At 39.6% G+C, this 22,806-nt stretch overlaps 1 protein-coding gene across 2 annotated transcripts in view; it reads right to left on the bottom strand.

Annotated features, from left to right (window-relative positions):
- Positions 1-22,806, bottom strand: part of LUZP2 (leucine zipper protein 2) — a 928,200-nt gene that overhangs the window by 396,196 nt on the left and 509,198 nt on the right. For both annotated transcript variants that reach the window (XM_077460834.1, XM_077460835.1), the window contains exon 5: positions 20,381-20,443. In XM_077460834.1, the coding sequence (XP_077316960.1) occupies positions 20,381-20,443 (63 nt within the window). The remainder of the gene's footprint in view (positions 1-20,380; positions 20,444-22,806) is intronic.

The following is a 22,806-nucleotide window of genomic DNA, read 5'->3' as shown; positions in this document are numbered from 1 at the left end:
CACCTACAGTAGGAAAATATGCAGCCTATTAGAAGGTGGGCCTTGGTGCCGAGCAGTTGCATATTTGCGTACCAATTTTCAGACACAGCTGTGCTGAGATAGCACACCCTGGACACGCCCGACACAGTTACTGAATGCTAATGGAAGACTCCTGATCATTCCTTGTGATTGTGAGCTTTCCAATCACCCTGACAGTCAATTATGGTGGTCACATGATCATAAACCCCATCCTGCCTCCTGGCATCTGAAGCCTTTTAAAGGGCCAGGAGGCGCAGCCATAAAAGAGATAAGGGATTGGTTATAACATTAGCTGTGAAGTGCAGGAAAGTTGGTATGCGCATGTTATGGGTGGGCTAATTTACTATACAAAAAACTTATGTGGCTTTAAATAATCAATCAATTTTGCAATCACACCACTTCCCCATGATCCAAACCTACATCTGGATTAATTTCTATGATGGTATAATCTAAGGAGTCAACTCAAAATAAATAAATACAAATAAAGCAATATTGTACACGCACATGAACTTTAATGGCATCCTAGTCTTAGTCTGTAGGGTTCCATTTTGCTACAACAGCTTCAACTTTTATGAGGAGGCTGTCCACAAGGTTTAGGAGTGGGTCTATGGGAATGTTTAAAATGCATTTGTGAGGTCAGGCACAGATGTGGATAAGAAGGCCTGGTTCACAGTCTCAGCTCTAATTCATCCCAAAGGTGTTCTATCGGGTTGAGGTCAGGACTCTGCACAGGCCAGTAAAGTTCCTCCACCTTAAACTTGGTCATCAATGTCTTTATGGACTTTGCTTTGTGCACTGTTGCGCAGTGATGTTGGGGCAGGAAAGGGCCATCCTCAAACTGTGCCCACAAATTTGGAAGCATGGCATTGTCCAAAATGTCTTGGTATGCTGAAGCCTTAAGAATTCCCTTCACTGGAACTAAGGAGCCAAGCTCAAACCCTGAAAAACAACCTCACACCCTAATCCTCCCTACACCAAATGATTTGCACCTGTGCGAAAAGCAAGAATTAAGGATGTATTGGAGAGGAGTCTATGAACCAGGCCTTCTCGTTCACATTAGTGCCTGACCTCGCAAATGCCCTTCTGGAAAAATGGTCAAACATTCCCATAGACTCACTCCTAAACCTTGTGGGCAGCCTTCCCAGTTGAAGTTGTTATAGCTGTAAAGGATGGGCCAACTCAATATTGAACCCTACGGACTAAGACTGGGATGCCATTGAAGTTCATGTGCGTGTAAAGGCAGGCATCCCAATACTTTTGGTAATATAGTGTATGTGTTGGGCTGAGCCTTTTTTTGATTATACATGGATGTTCAGTTGTATAAATCACATTGGAATTCTGGATTCACCTGTAAGAAATATACTTACCAAAGAGATTCATAACCAGACATGAACCAGCTTTATTGGGTACGTGGTTTAGTTTACACTATTAAGGTTCACATGATATATATCAATATGAGAGCACACTATAAGTACTTTAAAGATCTTGGTTAAAGTGGAATTCTAGTCAAATTATAAGGCTAAAGCTACTCCCACCTCCATTCTAAGACTATTCTATCTACCCTGTAGAGGAAAAGATGCTTAAACTTACCCATTCTGAAGCTGCTCCAGTCTGGTCAAATGATCGGGGTCTCAGCGTTGGCTTTAGTGTAGACAACGACTGCAGAATCTGGCCAATAGGCTTACTATGGGGCAGCCGTTGTCTGCTGTTTGTCCTCCACACTAAAGTCGGCTCTGGAAACCGGTCATGTGACTGCATCGGAGCGGCTTCAGACTAGGTAAGTATACGCATCTTCTCCTTTACAGGGTAGAACGATTTGTCTTAGAATGGGGGCGGGGTAGATTTAGCATCTGACTAGAATTACACTTTAAGTTTTTATGTATATTTTTTGTATGTACAACAAAAGGTGTAATGTGGTGCTATAGGTGTTTTTTTGTTGTTTTTTTCTTTTATTTGGTATATTTTGTCATTTGATATATACTGTACTGTATATAATGGTCGATTAAGTCCTAATCAGGTTTTTTTATTTTGTATTTTTTGGCTTTTGATTCAAGTACTTTATTAATATTAGGACCTTGTGTTTTTTTTTTTTTTTCAGTTGTGAATGCTGTTCACGTTCAACAGACATTGGTGTGCAGCACCTTATGGTTCCTATTCTCGCACTGTAAATTTAGTTTCTGAAGCTTTTCATGGTGACAGATTAATTTTATGTGCCTCTTGGGGTTAAGAATCTGAAACAGTGTAATACTCCCTTCGAAAATCCTACCGTATAAGTCACCCAAGACGTAAGCTGCTAAGTGCCCTCATTTTACCTGTGCGACATAAAGAAATTTCACTAAGCCCCAGCGGGATCAGAGATAACCTTAGTGGCTGCCTGTTGGGCAGAAATGTCTTGGTTTATGTTGAATGATATAGGAGCAGTTTACTGTCTATCTTTAAAGAAAGCACAGATAAAAGTTGTGTCTGCTGGATCACACAGCCCGGTAGACTAATCAGTCAACAGTCCTGTACAATTTCGTTACTTTTCTTCACCTCCACCCTTCATTGTATGAAATTGGATCCCTGCAGAGTTTAGGAGATGTGCAGCACAATGCTATCAAACTGCAAAAGCACCCTCTCAGAAAACTGCAAAAATAACAAAGCATGACACACTCTACTGAAATCTCAGATCAGACGTTTGCTCTTTAGAATTAAAAGAAATAAAAATAGAAAGCTTGCCTTATATGACCTGTGAAAAAGATAAATACAGACTTTAAAGTGAATGTAAACCCTATTTTTTTTCAGTATGATTGGCATTATGTCTCATTGTATACTGTTTTCATAGGTAACATTTTTAATCCGGAGATCCTGCCAGTAACTCCACTTCCTGTTGCAGGCTGACAACCCTAAGCAACGTTGCCAGCCTGTCATATATGATCTTTTAGTTCAGTGGTCTCCAAACTGTGGCCCAGGGGGCCAGATGTGGCCCTTTGCTTGCTTTTGTCTGGCCCTTGGGGCACTATTGCATCCACTGATACCAAGAATGGGGCATAATTCCCCCACTGACACCAATGAAGGTGGAACGTTTCGTCCCAATGATACCAACAATGGGGCACAATTTGTCCCAATGGCAACAACAATTGTGCCTAATGACATCAATGATGGTGCACAATGACACCAATGATGGGGCACAATGACATCAACGATGGAGCCCATTTCCTCCCACTTACACCAATAATGGAGCACAATTACTCTCACTGAAACAAACAATGGGGATTTATTTTTTCCCACTAATGTAGAGACCTTTTCTACTCCCACTGGCCATAGTCGGGCCCTCATAAAATCTGGAGACCCCTGCTTTAGTTGACCATTGGACTGCTAAACAGGTCTATCAGATTGGCAGCTCAATAGCCAGCTGAAAAAAAACCCCAAAAAAACATGCATGTCCAGCTAGCAACATTGTTGCTCAATGTGAAATGTTGTCATGCTACTACAGGACTTGCTGTGCCCGTCATCATCTCCAGTTAAGACATTTTGCAACAGATTATTTACAAAAGATAATTTGCTTAAGAAAGCCAATAACAATGATGCTTCTTCATGGATACAATACAAAAGTGTTGACTTACTAAAAGCAAATAGACTTTTCACTTTGCAAGTGCACTTGAACTTAGTAAATGAGGTGAAACCTCACTTTACAAAGAATACCCAATCAGATGCAAGGTAAATTAAATGTGGCTACTGAGCACTAAAGTATAAACTTCCATAAAGTGTCTCTCAACCACCACGCACTAGAAGAAGCTGGGTTTTTACGGTGAAATGCGTTGATATCATGCAGATGCACTATCACATCCTCCACCTTGGACCTGGTACTTGGAAGCAGTAGGAGGCTTGGGCGGGGGGTCGTGAGACACTGTATAGAAGTTTATAATTTAGTGCTCAGTAGACACATCTTTTGGCATCTCTCCCCCTGTATACTTACAATATACTGTTCTACTTCTGTATCCAGCACTGGAGTTTAGTGCCGTGCATTTATTGCTACCTGAACTGTTTACTGACCTTCATGGTATTTAGGCTGCTGTGCCACTATATGTTTACTGCTGAATGATGGAACTTTCAAAGACATCTTTGCAGTTGGTCCAATGTTACACATGCCTTTGCCACTACTGCACCTAGTTGCGCATGCTTGACTGGTTACTTGCATGACATACTTTTTCTCAGCATGAACTCTGCCAAGCTACTGATTCATTAGTATTGCTCTATTCTGCTACTGTGCATACTTTAGCCTTGCTTGTTTTTCTGATAGGGATCTGTGGATAATTATACCGACTGTCCTTTTAGTTTTTGAGTAAACTGTGCAGGCTATTCTCACTACTTACTTTGTTATAGATTAGCATCGCCCCATTACACAAAGGGTATTGAGGTAGAATGACCATACAGCCCTATCTGTTGAATTTTTAACAATGTGTTTTTTCAAGATTGAATGGACTGTATGGATGTGAGTATGATGTTTAGATGCACTTTTTGGTAATTAGACAACGTTGTCTTTTTTATGGGGGTGGAAGGTAGTTTTGTTACTTATACAAAGAGACAATTGCCCACAGGACTTTAACGGGGCACAACCAAACAGAAGAATATCTAAAGGTAGAAAAAATGACCCTCCATCCTTCCCCTCCCCTCCCCCTCCCCTTCCCCTTTCTTCCTCTCCCCTACTTTCCCCTTTCCCTCATATATATATATATATTTATTAGCAGAGGCCCTGCTTAGAGGAGAAGATGGCCTTTGAAACCGAAAGCAGTGTGCGTTACAACTATAAGATGTGACATCTCTGGAAATGATTTGACGTCCGGAAGTACCTGCCTCACTGCATTTTATCTTGACTGGATGTCTTCAGGGTGCAGCTTCCTGAAGACATCCAATCAGGATGAAACAAATTGAGGCAGGCACATCTGGTTATCACATCACTGCCAGTGTCTTGACATACTATGGTTGGAATGCATGTCATAATCAGTTTACAAGTCGACAGTGGTCAGTTTCCCCTGAGAAGTGCTGAATAAACTTAGTGCAGGTACATTGGCACAGAACAAACTGAGTTCCCATAAACTGGAGTGGCATATGGTACAAGGTGGTTACGAACCTGAGAATCCTGAACTGTTTAGCAATGTGAAACAAGAAACTTGACTCAAAAAAGGTGCAATTTGACCGTTCTATCTTGTAGAGGGTCAAAACTGGCTGGTGAGTGCATGTCTATGGGGGGGCACTTCTGAGCACATTTGGAGACTAGAGTTTTGCATGTGGTGCTGTCTTTGGGAGTATGAGCAGATTTGTCAGCACCAGGAATATGAAAACTTACAAATATATGGACTGTTTAATATGTTTTTATATACTTTTTCACTGAATGTGTGTTTATATGGATAGATATTTTTGTGACACGTATAGTGTGCCTTTTTTTGTCATTGTCACATATATTTGTTTATTACAGTGGCACATTTTTTGTTGTTGTATTGCAGATCTGCAAATGTTAACACATATGTTGTACTTTAAAATACTATGTAAAGTTTCTCAGATGAAATATCTAAAGACTGATTTTCTTTTCACATGATTGGATAATTGAACCCTATATATAAATTATGCAGTGCTAAATTATACCTCCTCCTCCTCCTCTATATTTATAAACAATATATATACAATCATGATATCTATGTTCACGGACACATAATTTCACAAACATTGAAATATTATGTTTGTTTGTATATACAGTATATTGTATATAAATATAGAGGAGAGATACAATTTATATACTGTATATATATATATATATATATATATATATATATATATATATATATATATATATATATATATATATATATACATTACAATGGGGTATTTGAATATATGTAGCAGCTGTTTGGGGTAATTGTTTCACCGGTAGACCATGGAGTAGGTGTATATATAGATGGTAGGATGATTGAAGTGGATCTTCACACATTTTATTGTGTAAACATTCTCAGATCTTTTAGTAAATCAGCCCCTCTGAGTACAGGTTTCCTTACAGGCAAGCATTATTTTCAATCGAAAAATGAGAAGAATTTATTTTCTCTTAAAACTTCCCAATCAGACCTCTCACAATTTTCAGTTGACAGGCATGAAGCATAAACTCATTTAACGGTCCAGGCTTAAATGGAGTTGTAAACTGATTCTGACATTTATGAGTTAAGGGTTTACATTGATTTATCTTGATTGATTGCAGAAATGTAAATAATGATCAAATATGCCTCTTCAATATTAAAGTCAAGACTTGGGGATTATATTAGATATGAATGACCTCCTTGTCATTGGGCCTAGACGTTAGGCTGATGAATTCATACTCCCTAAAACAGGCAAAATAATGAACATTGGAGCCTGTGGAATTAAATGTTCTCAACAAGTGATTCATAAAAATATAAGGATCAGCCTAATAGATCAGCTTCCAAAAGGTAGATAAGCTAAGAAAATTCACGTTTCCTTGGCCTGCTGTCTTTTTCAGGCAAGAAATGAAATGCACTTGTTTGTCGCTCTACAATCATGTTATCTTTAACATGAGTAAATCCTGAATCTATGATCATATATATAGGCATGTTTAGGTGTGTCAGTTTAACATAACTGACAAATATAAAAATAAATGATGATTATTATTTTTTTTTTTATTATTCTGACGTTAATTCCTCTTGTTAACATGTTGAGCCAAATTCATGAAGCATACTTTTGGTTCTGACAGTGTCTCTTTCACCAAATTTAAAATGTGCCACTTTTACATTGTGGCGTATTAAATGTGCCAAATTTAAAATAAAGCACCAACGCTTCCGAACTTATCGAAAGTGGAGCTAATTCTAATTAACCACTTTCAGACCGGACCGTTTTGCTGGCTTAAGACCAGACCACTTTTTGCACACTTTAACTGACAATTGTGCGGTCGTGCAAAGTGGCTCCCAAACAAAATCGACATCTTTTTTCCCCACAAATAGAGCTTTAAAAAAAAAAAAGCGCCAATTTTGAAAAAAAGCTATTTTTTTTACTTTTTGCAATAATAAATATCCCCAAAAAATATATAACAAAACACATTTATTACTCAGTTTAGGCTGATATGTATTCTTCTTCATATTTTAAATCTCGATAAGCATATATTGATTGGTTTGCGCAAAAGTTATCACATCTACAAAATAGGGGATAGATTTATGTAATTTTTTTTTTTTTTAATTAGCAATGGTGGTGATCTATGATTTTAAATCATGACTGCGATATTATAGCGGACACATCGGACAATTTTGACACTATTTTGGGGCCATAGTCATTTATACAGCGATCAGTGCTATAAAAATGCACTGATTACTGTGTAAATGACACTGTCAGGGAAGGGGTTAAACACTAGGGTGCGATCAAGGGGTTAAGTGTGTCCTAGGGAGTGATTCTAACTGTGGGGGAATGGGCTACCACTGTCATAACAGCGATCACTGCTCCTGATGACAGAGAGCAGTAGATCGCTTTCATGTCACTAGGCAGAATGGGGAAATTCCTTATTTACAAAGGCATCTTCCCGTTCTGCGGCTCCGTGACATAATCGCGGGACACCGGTGGATATTGAGTCCACGGGACCCATGAGGACGGCTCGCGTACGCACGTGCCCACAGTGCTGCTTCTTAAAGGGGATGTACATATACACCCATTTGCCCAGCTGGGCCATTGTGTTGAAGTACATTGTCGTGCGCTGGTGGTTAAAATGTTTTTTTCTTTGGTTTACCTGAATTTTGTTGTTGGTAGCAGGGTCTCTCTTCGTGTTCTGGCACAATCCAGGATCAGCCCTGGGTTTGCTATGTTTAAGTTACCTAGTTTTGTTAGTTGCTAAATTAACAAAGATTTTAAATAAATAAAAAGAAAAAAAATCAATGTTTCTAGATAGCAGTTCAGTGAGGTTTCAAAATTTGTAGTTGAAATGCATTCCTAGATAATAAATAAATCAAAATATGGTAACACTATTATCAAACAGTTGATTAATTTTATTGATTTGACATAACTTTTAATATTAGGCAATAATTTGACCATTTACAAATTAAAGTGTGAATAATATTTGGTTCAAAATCTAATCTTTAATTCCTGAATGTTAAAATATGATGTGAAAAACAGGAAATAAAATAGCAAGTTGTTTTGCATACATTGCTTATGTTTTCTTTATTTTTAACAGCGTTGTATTTTATATTAGCTAATTGTTCAAACTGTTTTTCTCTGAATATCTTGTCAGTAAGTGGCGTGAGTACAAATTTAAAATAGCGGTAACCAAAAATTGTTTTGACACATTCAGCTGAGCATCTGGAGTTTAGAATTTTTTGTCTTACATTATTCATCAGTTAACTATTCCATTAATTGTAAAACAGACACACAGTCAGTGCGATAAGCAGGACAAATTTACCCAGCTAGCAAATTAAGGAACGTGCCAAGGATTGCAGGGTCAATAGTCATAAAGAATATTTAATATGATTTCTGTACTAGGATTGTACTTTCAAATATTGATTAATGCACAGACAAAATGCTAGATTCTAATACTTTCAGAAGTCAGGCTATCTAGAATCGAAGGTATATTACACGTACTGTGTATGGAAATAACAATACAAGGATAATGAAAATGTACCTATAAAAAGAAAAGGTGTAGCTACGGATCTTTTTCTTAAAAGTGCTGCTCTACTTAGAAACTCAAATGCCGTACAAAAAGATTTAAAGTGATTGTAAAGGCTTGTTGTTGTTTTTGTTTTGTTTTTTTTAAGCGTGTGATGCTTACTTCCTCTGTGCAGTTGGTTTTGCAAAGAGCAGCCACAATCCTTCTCTTGTCAGGTTCCTCTTCACTGCTCCTAACCCCTCCCTCCTTTGAGTGTCCCTCAGTCAGCAGCTTCTACAGGGGGTACCCAAGCCGAGTCAGAGTTCCATGTATCCATTCAGACATAGAGCCCTGACCTGGACCCACCTCCTCTCTCCCCTGATCGGCTGACTGACTTTGATTGACAGCAGCGGGAGCTAATGGAACCGCTGTGCTGTCTCAGCCAATCAGGAGGAGTGTCCTGAATGGCTGAGGGGACCGTGGACATCGCTGGAGAGAGAAGTGGCACAAGTTGGTAATTAGGGCGGCTGAGGGGGGCTGCTATACACAGAAGGTTTTTTACCTTAATGCATAGAATGCACTAAGATAAAAAACCTTCTGCCTTTACAAGTTCTTTAAATGTAAACTATAGCCTTTTTGTGTTTCTGCAATGCATAAAAAATAAATAAAGATACAATAAGTGTTATCAATGTGTGCTAACAATGCATGTTGATGATATAACATAGAAGAAGACAAAAAGAAAACAAAAAAAAAAAACCTTAACCACTTCGGCCCGGGAAGGTTTTACCCTCTTAATGACCAGGACATTTTTTGCGATTTTAACTGATAATTATGCGGATGTGCGACACTGTACCCAAATTAAATTGATGTAATTTCTTCCCATAAATATAGCTTTCATTTGTTGGTATTTGATCACCTCTGCGGTTTTAATTGTTTGCGCTATAAACAAAAAAATCTGACAATTTTGAAAAAAAAAAAAAAAAAAAAAAAAAATATATATATATATATATATATATATATATATATATATATATATATTGACTGGACTCACGGGGGTTCCGACTGTCACGTGAGCGCGCCTCCGGTAGCGCGCATGCGATGGCAGGGCGGCATATAGAAATGGACGTACCTGTACGCCAATATGCCTGCCCGTGCCATTCTGCCGACGTACATCGGCGTGCACCGGTCGGGAAGTGGTTAAAATCACTGCTCCCAAAAAGCGGGCGTTTTTTAAAATGATTTTTTGCATTGATACATGTCCCCTGGGGCAGGACCCAGGTCCCCAAACACTTTTTATGATAATAACTTGCATATTAACCTTTAAAATTAGCACTTTTGATTTCTCCCACAGACTTTTAAAGGGTGTTCCGCGGCTTCCGAATTTGCTGCGAACACCCCAAATTGTTCACTATTCGGCGAACAGGGGAACAGCCTGTCACTGTAGGCTGCCACAGCATTCCCAGCATCCATCTCGATAGGCCCGGGCTGCATGCTAAACTCTCTGGGGTGGCGCGTTAGACATCCCTGATGTAGTACAAGGGCCTGCCTGGTTGGATACAGAGTGAATGGATAGATTCCGTAGTTTTGGTAAAAAAAAAAAGGTGAACCTAGGCTTTAAGGTATTCAACCCCATATGTATATGTTTAAAACCTACTTTTTATTTATAGCTGAAAAATCAAACACACGTATTACTATTTGTAAAACACCTGTTCACATTTCCACTAAATACCAAACAGGCTCATTCAAAGAGTTTAATCGCACTTCCAGTCTCTTTAACCACCTTTCTTGTATTAGTTCCTAACCACCTTGTACATAATATACTCAGACAATAGAGTAATCAACACAAGGAGAGCAACAAACTGGGAGTGGGAGTAGCTCTCAACTCAATGCGTTTCCTAGAAAATGATTCTGCTCCTTCAGGAATGTGAATGCGATATGTATTCCACCGTCCGGAAATGGTACCCAACAAAAGTATAAAGCAAAGATAAATAAGTGGTGGTAGGGGGGAGTGTGAAAATATTCTAGGCACATTCAGAATTATGACCTAGAATCTCAATGTGACCAGGTAATACAGGTGGTAAGCCAGAGAACTAAGACAGCAATCCCAGCATAGGGCAGTCAAATCCTTGGTTTTAAGTAAGGAGGGGAGTCGTGTGGCAGCAGAACTCACTTTTCCCTACTTTTCCCCACATTTTTATTTTTACTAAAATGTTTTGCCTAGAGGTACACTTTGAGAAAAAAATGATAGAACTAATGTAAAGATAGCTTCACTTACTATGTTAAAAGTAAATAAATAAAAATGAAAAATCAACCTGCTGCAAGGTATGTTACTAGATAGCAGTTCAGTGAGATTTCAAAATTTGTAGTTGAAATGCATTCCTAGATAATAAATACATCAAAATATGGTAACTCTATTATCAAACATTTGATTAATTTGATTGATTTGACATAACTTTTATTTTTAGGCAATAATTTGACCATTTACAAATAAAAGTGTGAATGATATTTGGTTCAAAATCTAATCTTTAATTTCTGAATTTTAAATTATGATGCGAAAGACAGGAAATAAAATAGCAAGTTGTTTTGCATACATTGCTTTCTTGTTTTCTTTATTTTTAACAGCGTTGTATTTTATATTAGCTAATTGTTCAAACTGTTTTTCTCTGAATATCTTATCAGTAAATGGTGTGAGTACAAATTTAAAATAGCGGTAACCAAAAATTGTTTTGACACATTCAGCTGAGCATCTGGAGTTTAGAATTTTTTGTCTTACATTATTCATCAGTTAATTATTCCATTAATTGTAAAACAGACACAGTGTGATAAGCAGGACAAATTTACCCAGCTAGCAAACTAAGGAATGCGCCAAGGATTGCAGGGTCAATAGTCATAAAGATTATTCAATATCATTTCTGTACTAGGATTGTAGTTTCAAATATTGATTAATGTACAGACAAAATGCTAGATTCTAATACTTTCAGAAGTCAGGCTATCTAGAATCGAAGGTATATTACACGTATTGTGTATGGAAATAACAATACAAGGATAATGAAAATGTACCTATAAAAAGAAAAGGTGTAGCTACGGATCTTTTTCTTAAAAGTGCTGCTCTACTTAGAAACTCACATGCCTTACAAAAATACTTAAAGTGAATGGAAAGGCTCATTTTTTTTAAATTTTTTTTAAACAAACATTACCTCCTCTGTGCAGTTGGTTTTGCACAAAGCAGCCACAATCCTCCTCTTCTCCGGTCGCTCTTCACTGTTCCTAGCCCCTCCCTCCTTTGAGTGCCCCTCAGCCAGCAGCTTACTACAGGGGGCACCCAAGCAGAGTCAGAGCTCCATGTATCCATTCAGACATAGAGCCCCAACTTGGCCCCGCCCCCCCATCTCCCCTGATTGGCTGACTGATTTTGAATGACAGCCGCTAGAGCCATTGGCACCCCTGCACTGTCTCAACCAATTAGGAGGAGTGTCCTGAATGGCTGAGGGGATCATGGACATCGCTGGAGAGAGAATTGACTCAGGTAGGTAATTAGGGGGGCTGAGGGGGGTTGCTACACACAGAAGGTTTTCTTTTTATCTTAATGCATAGAAAAAACCTTCTGCCTTTACAATTCCTTTAAATGTAAACTATAGCCTTTTTGAGTTTCTGCATAAAAAATAGATAAAGATACAGTAATGCCGCATACACACTATCAGACTATCCGGCGGACTTAGTCTAGCGGACAGACCACCGGACTGTCCGCCAGACTTTCTGAACGAGCGTACCTGCCCACTTTTGCACTTTTGAAATGAATGGACTTGCCCACACACAAGGAGGAAAGTCTGCTCATTTTTAACGCAGCTTCAGGTAGCCGGGACTAGTGAAGGAAGCGTCGCTGGCCCCATCACCTGGTATGGACTTAAATGGGAGGCCCTATGCCGAAAAAACGGCATGGGGTCCCCCTCTAGGTCCATATCAGACCCTTGTCCAAGCAGGCTACCCGGCCGAAAAGGAAAGGGGGTGGGGATGAGCGAGCTCCCCCCTTAATGAGCCGTACCAGGCCACGTGCCCTCAACATGGGGGGTGCTTTGGGGAAGGCCCCAAAGCACCTTGTCCCTATGTTGATGAGGACAAGGGCCTCTTCCCGACAACCCTGGCCGTTTGTTGTCGGGGTCTGTGGGCGGGGGGCTTATCGGAATCCGGGAGCCCCCTTTAAGAAGGGGGTCCCCGGATACCGGCCCCCCACCCTATGTGAATGAGTATGGGGTACAATGTACCCCTACCCATTCACCTGTGAAAAAAACGTAAAAAAAACACAACATAAAAATAATTTATTGCACTGCTCTGGGATTCTTCCGTCTTTGGGGGTCTTCTTGCCTGACTCCTCCGCTATCTTCTGCTAGCTATTTTACTAGCGGAGGAGCCCGGCTTTCTTCCTCGTCGCCGCCCTCTTCTTCCGACTTTGGGGGTCTTACTTGAGTCCGCCGGACTTTTCCACTGGATTGTTTGATCATGTGTACGCGGCATAAGTGTTATCAATGTGTTTTAACAATGCATGTTGATGAAATAAAATAGAAGAAAACAAAAAGAAAACAAAAAAAATACCTTAACCACTTCAGCCCTGGAAGGTTTTACCCCCTTAATGACCAGGCCATTTTTTGCAATACAGCACTGCGTTACTTTAACTGAGAATTATGCAGACGTGCGACACTATACCCAAATAAAATTGATGTCATTTTTTTCCCACAAATATAGCTTTCTTTTGGTGGTATTTGATCACCTCTGCGGTTTTAATTTTTTGCACCATAAACCAAAAAAAAGCGACAATTTTGAAAAAAAAAAAAATATATATATATATATATATATATATATATATATATATATTCAGTGCCTTGCAAAAGTATTCGGCCCCCTTGAACTTTTCAACCTTTTGCCACATTTCAGGCTTCAAACATAAAGATATAATATTGTTATTTTTTTGTGAAGAATCACCAACAAGTGGGACACAATTGTGAAGTGGAACGAAATCTATTGGATATTTTAAACTTTTTTAGCAAATAAAAAACTGAAAAGTGGTGCGTGCAAAATTATTCGGCCCCTTTACTTTCAGTGCAGCAAACTCACTCCAGAAGTTCAGCGAGGATCTCTGAATGATCCAATGTTGTCCTAAATGACTGATGGTGATAAATAGAATCCACCTGTGTGTAATTAAGTCTCTGTATAAATGCACCTGCTCTGTGATAGTCTCAGGGTTCTGTTGAAAGCGCAGAGAGCATCATGAAGACCAAGGAACACACCAGACAGGTCCGTAATACTGTTGTGGAGAAGTTTAAAGCTGGATTTGGATACAAAAAGATTTCCCAAGCTTTAAACATCCCAAGGAGCACTGTGCAAGCGATCATTTTGAAATGGAAGGAGTATCAGACCACTGCAAATCTACCAAGACCTGGCCGTCCCTCTAAACTTTCAGCTCAGACAAGGAGAATACTGATCAGAGATGCAGACAAGAGGCCCATGATCACTCTGGATGAACTGCAGAGAACTACAGCTGAGGTGGGAGAGTCTGTCCATAGGACAACAATCAGTCATACACTGCACAAATCTGGCCTTTATGGAAGAGTGGCAAGTAGAAAGCCATTTCTCAAAGATATCCATAAAAAGTCTTGTCTAAAGTTTGCCACAAGCCACCTGGGAGACATACCAAACATGTGGAAGAAGGTGCTCTGGTCAGAGGAAACCAAAATCAAACTTTTTGCCCACAATGCAAAACGATAGGTTTGGCGTAAAAGCAACACAGCTCATCACCCTCAACACACCATACCCACTGTCAAACATGGTGGTGGCAGCATCATGGTTTGGGCCTGCTTTTCTTCAGCAGGGACAGGGAAGATGGTTAAAATTGAGGGGAAGATGGATGCAGCCAAATACAGGACCATTCTGGATGAAAAACTGTTGGAGTCTGCAAAAGACCTTAAACTGGGACGGAGATTTATCTTCCAACAAGACAATGATCCCAAACATACAGCAAAATCTACAAAGGAATGGTTCACAAATAAACGTATCCAGGTGTTAGAATGGCCAAGTCAAAGTCCAGACCTGAATCCAATCGAGAATCTGTGGAAAGAGCTGAAAACTGCTGTTCACAAACGCTCTCCATCCAACCTCACTGAGCTCGAGCTGTTTTGCAAGGAAGAATGGGCAAGAATTTCAGTCTCTCGATGTACAAAACTGATAGAGACATACCCCAAGCGACTTACAGCTGTAATCGCAGAAAAAGGTGGCTCTACAAAGTATTAATGCAAGGGGGCCGAATAATTTTGCACGCCCCACTTTTCATTTTTTTATTAGTTAAAAAAGTTTCAAAAATCCAATAGATTTCATTCCACTTCACAATTGTGTCCCACTTGTTGGTGATTCTTCACAAAAAATAAAAATTTTATATCTTTATGTATGAAGCCTGAAATGTGGCAAAAGGTTGAAAAGTTCAAGGGGGCCGAATACTTTCGCAAGGCACTGTATGTATATGTTTAAAACCTACTTTTTATTTATAACTGAAAAAAGAAAACACACGTATTATTAAAAGAACATCTGTTCACATTTCCATTAAATACCAAACAGGCTTATTCAAAGACTCTGTTTCATCACACTCCCAGTCTCTTTAACCACCTTTCTTGTATTAGTTCCTTGTACATAATGTACTCAAACAATATAGTAATCAACACAAGGAGAGCATCAAACTGGGAGTGGGAGTAGCTCTCAACTCAACGCGTTTCCTAGAAAATGATTCTGCTCCCTCAGGAATGTGAATGCGATATGTATTTCACTGTGCGGAAATGGTACCCAACAAAAGTATAAAGCAAGGATAAATAAGTGGTGGTAGGGGGGAGTGTGAAAATATTCTAGGCACATTCAGAATTATGACCTAGGATTTGAATGTGACCAGGTAATACAGGTGGTAAACCAAAAAACCGAGACAGTAATCCCAGCATAGGGCAGTAAAATCCTTGGTTTTAAGTAAGGAAGGTAGTCCGGGGCGGGGGTGGCACTCACGTTTCCCTACCTTTCCCCAAATTTTTATTTTTACTAAAAATAAAAACATGTTTTGCCTAGAGGTACACTTTGAGAAAAATTATATGACTAATGTAAAGATAGCTTCACTTACTATGTTAAAAATAACATACAATCATTAATCGGTATGTAAGTTCTGTGTAGCTATTCAGACATAACTGTAATTCATATGGTAATATATTTGGTCTATAATATTTTCAATGAAAAGTTAAAAATCAACACCTTTAAAAAAAATCTGGAAAACCATATGTTTAAATATTATCCAAGTTCCCGCTTAATATCTGATAGACTATGGTATATTTTAGCTTGTAAAGGTATTTTTCTGATATCTTGTCCTTAAAAAAAGTTTCTACAGTATAAATTCTTTGAATTTTTTTCTTAAAACAGTATAAAACCCCAAACCAAACATGTAATATATTGCAGGTTACCAATCACTCCATGTGGTGGCTGCATTTGTTTTCTTTTTTACTCAGTTTACACCCTGTGATCTGCCCACTAACACACCCCTTATATTAGAGTGTCCCTGCCCTGGATGAAGGAGCACATTGCGAACAGAGAGAGCGTTGTGTCAACATCGCAAGGAAGAAGAAGAAGAGAAGAAGGTGACAGCCACAGAAGACCGGCCAATGCTAGTAAAAGAGCTATAACAAGATAGCGGAGGCCCGGCAGAAGAACCGAAGAGGGGGACAAGACCCCAAAATAGCAGGACAAGACCCCGAAGTTGGAAGAAGACCCCCGGACGGTGGCGGCGACAAACAAGAAAGCCGGGCTCCTCTGCTAGTAAAAGAGCTAGGAAAAGAGCAGAAGATAGCGGAGGAGTCCGGCGAGAAGACCCCCCTAGACGGAAGACCACAAGAGCTGTCTAATAAATTATTTTAGAAACTTGTGTTGTGTTTTTTTATTTACACTTTTTTCACCAGGTGAATGGGTAGGGGTACATCGTACCCCATACTCATTCACATAGGGTGGGGGACCGGTATCTGGGGGCCCCCTTGTTAAAGGGGGCTCCCGGATTACGATAAGCCCCCCCACCCGCAGACCCCGACAACCAACGGCCAGGGTTGTCAGGAAGAGGCCCTTGTCCTCATCAACATGGGGACAAGGTGCTTTGGGGTGGGGGACCGCAGGGCCCCACTTCCCCTAAGCACCCCCCATGTTGAGGGCACGTGGCCTGGTACGGCTCAGCGGGGGGGCGCTCGCTCATCCCCATCCCCTTTCCTGACTGGCCAGGCTACATGCTCGGATAAGGGTCTGATATGGACTTGGGGGGGACCCCCACACCGTTTTTTCAGTGTAGGGCTACCCCTTTAAGTCCATACCAGGTGATGGAGCCAGTAACGTTTTAATCTCGCTGATGGAGGCGGCGACATTGACTTCCTTCACTAGTTCCGTCTACCTGGAGCCGCGTTCAAAATGAACTGACTTTTCTCCGTGTGTGGGCAAGTCCGTTCATTTCAAAAGTCCGGCGGACTCCCGCCATAGTCTGGCGGGTTGTCCACCGGACCTAGTTTGCCAGAAAAGTCTGGTCGTGTGTGGGCAGGTTCGCTTGGAAAAGTCCGGCAGACCTCCGCTGCAAAGTCCGGTGGGTTGTCCGCCAGACTAGGTCCACCATACTAAGTCCGCCGGATAGTCCGATCGTGTGTACGAGGCATTAGACCCACTCTCAGCTGACTTTTAGTCACATGAGCGCAAAAGTAGATGCACTCCTGTGATCCAAAGGGTTAGTATGACCAAATAAGATTTGGCCATACTTCTTTTTTTAAATACTAGGGCTCTGGCTGTAATGGCATCAAAACTTTCTCAATCACAAACTTGGAAAAAGAAAATGCCTCAAATTATTCAGAGACAGACAATGTACCAGCATTTTCAAAAGTTAATATTGGCAACCTCTGTATTTCTTTAGTTCAGGTATGATTTATATTATACAAATTGAAGTATACATGTTTTTCTTGGGCTCAGTCTTAGTTTATGTTCAGAATGCCATATGAGTCATTTTATTTGTTGGCTGCTTTTAAGGAGAACATCTTGACATGAAACACCTTCTAAATATAGAACAAGCCATGCACAAACTAGATGGTAAATCTAACATCTTCAACCGGACTCCAATGGCAACCTGTGAAGCTCTGGTGAACTCCATGCCCAAGAGGGTTAAGGCAGTGCTGGAAAATAATGGTGAGCACACAAAATATTAACACTTTGGGTACAATTTGGACATTTTAACGTAGGGGTGTACTTACTTTTGTTGCCAGCGCTTTCGACATTAATGGCTGTGTGTTGAGTTATTTTGAGGGGACAGCAAATTTACACTTTTATACTAGCTGTACACTCACTATTTTACATTGTAGCAAAGTGTAATTTCTTCAGTGTTGTCACATGAAAAGATATAATAAAATATTTACAAAAATGTGAGGGGTGTGCTCACTTTTGTGAGATTCTGTATTTATGCTTAAATTGTTGCCTACGCGTGGCCCAAATTTACCCTAAACCTCCCCTCCCTCTCTACAGCATGGACCTATATTATTTATTGAACATGTTTCAATCCTAATCCTTCCAATCCTAAAAGGTCCTTGTGACATCATATCCAACCTTTTAAAATTAAGGTAGAAGCAGTTGCTGGAAGCTCAGGTCATACTGACTTAGGCATGCCTCAGAATTACATCTTCCAAGAGCCTTTTACTCCCACAAAATGTATGGGTAGGTTCTTGCAGGTCAATGCAGCAACATTGTTTTGCTGAAAAAAAAAACACATTTTATGCATGTGGAGTGGACCAGTGAGGGCCAGGGATGGAATTCTGTAGTCCCTCAAGGGTGAATTTTTGCCATGCTAGTAACACTGCTTAATATTCCAGTGGAGAAGAGGCAGCAATGTTAACCAACATCAGGAAAGTAGGAGCTCACTGGATGTCTATCAGAATCATCCAATATTTTTCTTTACTTGAAATGTTTTTAAAGGGATAAAATGTGGGAAATGTGAATGTATTGCAGGGAGGTAAAACATACTGTATGTTATTATTATTATGCCCAGAAATCCACTTCAACCACTCCATAATTTCTAAAATTTGACATGTTTGCCGGTCTACAAATTAATTTTCATGCCCTGTACAGTTGACATCATGGGTGCTCAACCTGTGGCTCTTCAGCTGTTGCAGAACTACACGTCCCATCATGCCTTTGTCTTTAAGAAAACAAAAGGGAATACGAGCACACAGGCTCATGGAGCAATAACATCTTTTATTGAATATATAAAAGAAAAAAATCGATACACTAACAAGTGAAGGTGAATAAACAGCGTCAAACAGCCCCTCCAATAGAGAGTCTTAAAGAGGGACACATCCCAGGGAGAGCTCTGGTGAAGACAACTGACAGAGGACACTGTATCTTTAGGATAACATGTTTTGGAGGGAGTAGCCTCCTTCCTCAGATCTGCCCCTGTTATTCAGAGAGCACTTTTATAGCTGAAATTAAAAAAAAACTCAGGCCAATTAATTTCAGCCACAAAAGGACTCCCTGAATAACATGGGCGGATCTGGGGAAGGAGGTCACGCTCTCCGAAATATGTTATCCTGACAATACAGCATCCTCTTTAGTCAGTTGAGCGGCTCACTAGTGGCCTGTCGGCAGCTGCTTGATGAGCCTGTGTCTGTGGAGCCAGCCCATCCATCCGGTGGTCTTCTCATCTACTCTAAAGCACGGAGGTGTCGATTGCCAAGGCTCTCTATTAGAGGTACTGTTTGACGCTGTTTATTCACCTTCACTTGTAAGTGTATTGATTTTATTATTTTATATATTCAATAAAAGACGTTATTGCTATGCAAATTTAACCATACAAACTGGCTGAAATCACGATGCATTTGCACCAAAATAGTGCAGGACCCTTTTTTTGGTCTGCACTGGAATTGGATTGCATAGGTGTTCACATCCATGTGTTCCGATTCCTGCACCATTTGACAGTTTGCACTGTGATCTGCGTCTCGATCTGAGGATGTCATTCACTTTCTAGTGCCACCTACAGCGATTTGCAGAGGGCTGCGTGAACTGTCTGCGATTCAGGGGCAATGTGGGAACCCACACAGAATTTGCAGGGTTTCCCTCATTACACCAGTGTGACCCAAAGTCTTAAGCCCGGGGCTATGGCATTGAGGAAAAATGTGATGCCTCCTCATTGCATATTAACCCCATTTTTGCCAAGAAACCTAGGGGGGGGGGGGGGGTAAAAGGTTGATCCATGTAACTGTTGTACTTTTCGAAAGCGGGTTTCCCCTTGTTGATCCCTGAATGAAGGACCAACAGAGTAGTAGATTTGCACCAGTTCTTCGTTCTTTTGAGGCAAGCTATGAGTATTTTCCTGACATTCAATTTTATATCCACTAAAAGACGTTATTGCACCATAAGCCTGTGCGCTCGTATTTTCTTTTGTTTTCACAGCTATCAATTTCCTGTTGAGCTGCAAGGATCATGATGCTGGCCAGATTGTTTCACATTAAACATTCCCATTAAGGGATTCCTTGGTCAGTGTATTATCACTTTGGATTGGACATTTCTAGTGAAAAGCCTCTTTTTGTTGTATTCTTTGTCTTTAGGAGTCATGCTTGTATCTGTCAGCCCTTGGAATGTTTCATGGGACTTGTGGTTTCACAACAGCTGGAGGCCACAGGTTGAGCACCCATGGTTTACATCTAGATTTTAGTAACATCATTTACTTACCTCATTCTGTAGATCCCTGATCATTTTACTTTTCCGTTCCATTTCAGTTTTTAGGAAGTTGATCTAGAAAAAAATTAAAATGCAAATGATAAAGCATAAGGAACATATATTACTATATATATATTTTTATATGCTTGATGTGATTCTTATAAGCAGTGTTTGTAGTGTATCAATTAAAAATGATAAGAAATACCTAAATTATAGATTTGTTTTATGAGCATGATTAAAGTTATATTTTAAGAACAATGGATCAGACAATAATGTTGAACCTTTCTCAGCCTGTAGGCTACATTTATATTTAAAATATGACAAAGAGCGACACAAAATTTTGACAAAATATAAGGCAGGGGGCCCTGCTCAAAGGCTCCAGTCAGACATAATAACATTATTGTCCTGTTAATTGGCACAATTTCCAATGCCAAAGGATGCTCCTTGCTCTCAGTAAAAGGAGCATTCTTCATCCCATTGACAGATGTAGCTTCATAGGGTGTGGTTCTTCTGTGGACCAGCCTGCAATGCTGTCAGCCAATAACAGTGTGGGTGCACCCTGACACTGACTACCAATGTAAAAGAGGGAATGGGGGAATTTCTATTGACCAATAATGGTAAGGTGAGTTTTTATTTCTATGGAGGGAGAGGATTCCTGCTAAATTCCAATGCAAAAAGGGCGTTTGAGGGCCTTTCTATGTAAATCATACAGTTAAATTTTATATATATGTTGTGGTCCCCATTTGCAGTGTTCATAAAACACTCTGTATTCCTGTACGTTTCTTAAACTTTTGTAGAGATGACCACTGTGGAACAACAATCCTTAGGTTTTCCAACGGAATCTTTTCAGTTTTACATTCACTTTCTCTCAATAGCTCAGCTCCTCTCTTCCAATAGTAAGTTGGTAGCTTGTCAGCTTTCTAGGCTCTATAAACACATAGCAGGCACAGGAAGCTGGAGAGAACAAAGTGTTAATGTCAAACTAGAAAAACTTTACTGTTTCTATTGTGAAAACGGAGGATGAATTGCTCCACAATGGCTGTAACTATGGAGGTCAGTGATGGCTTATTTAAAAATGTAATTACTGCTTGTTTCAAATATGCAAATATTTCTGTTTCCATAAGCTGGAACATATCTACTTAAAATAAAAATGTGATAAGCAGGACAATTGCTCACTAGAATACAAAAGACCTTTTATTTGTGGTGGATAAGTGGAAAAAAAGAAGAGGGTAGCACATCCAATTATATGTCAAAGAATGTGAAGACTAAAGAGTAAAAGGACTTGTAAGGTACCCAGGGATTTTATGTAAATTGTTTAAAGTTAAAGTACATCTAAAGACAAAATGTTTTTAGTTTTAGATATAGTGTAGAGGGTTTAGAACTCCTATAAGGTTTTTATTGCTGTTTGTGCCCCGTTAAGGAGATTCACCCTCTATATTTGTGCTGTTTACCATAATCATTGAAAGTAAAAGAGAATCCCAAATTGTGGGTTGTCCCCAAAAAGTATTAGAGGGGAAATCTTTCAATTTGAAGTTTTGGTGGCCTGGGGGTCCTCAAGGCATTCCCTTCATTTTCAGGGATTTCTTCTAACTTCCTGTTAGGCTATGGGACAGGAAGTGAAGGGAAATCTTAGAAATGGTACACAGATGGCGTAAACAAAACAAAAAAAACAAAAGAGGGGTTATAACTCTCATTTGCTCTATCCAAAATTAAAAACAAAGTTTTGCTAATAGTTCTACTTTACAAAACTATTTTTATATTGATACAACAACATAAAAACAACATTGTAAGTAGTTGTAGATCTCTAATAGGAACGAGGAATGAGCTGATGATCGAGTCAAACGTAACTGTGTACTTCATGCATATTTGAATGAAATACACATGCAAAATGACTAACAAATATCACATAGCCAAAGCATTATTAAAAATAAATCCATTTTAATATTACATGTACACCACCATTTAACTGACTTACATTTGATGCTGGAGTGTACATTTCTTAGCAAATCACGTTTGTTACTGAATTTGTCATATTCCATCTTTAACTAATATGATGTGCTAATTGCCATGCTGTGGGAATGGGATTGAATTGTTCGGCCCACCTCATGGATGCATCAATTCAAAGGCCTAGGTGTATACATCTTTAAATCCGGCCCGATATATCACAAATATCTTTTGCATTATGCTTATCTTGCTCATTACTTAAAAGAGAGTAAAATTTCCACTCACATTATAAAGTCCTCTTTTTATTTTTAAGGAGATAAATGTGAAATCTCAAAAAAGCTTGTTCTGTTTAATGTTAAACTGCCCATCACCCTGCACTTCCCATCTCTGGGACACAAAGCCAGATCATTACCAAAAATAAAAACGCTTTTATGTGTTTGAAAAGCACTTCAAACCTCACTTTAGCACCCAACAAAAGCACAGCAACACAAAAC

Source organism: Lithobates pipiens, unplaced genomic scaffold (assembly GCF_037356315.1).
Source record: "Lithobates pipiens isolate NorthernLeopardFrog02 unplaced genomic scaffold, aLitPip1_a1.2 Scaffold_10, whole genome shotgun sequence".
Lineage (NCBI taxonomy): Eukaryota > Metazoa > Chordata > Amphibia > Anura > Ranidae > Lithobates > Lithobates pipiens.
This window is presented reverse-complemented; position numbering and strand designations above follow the sequence as displayed.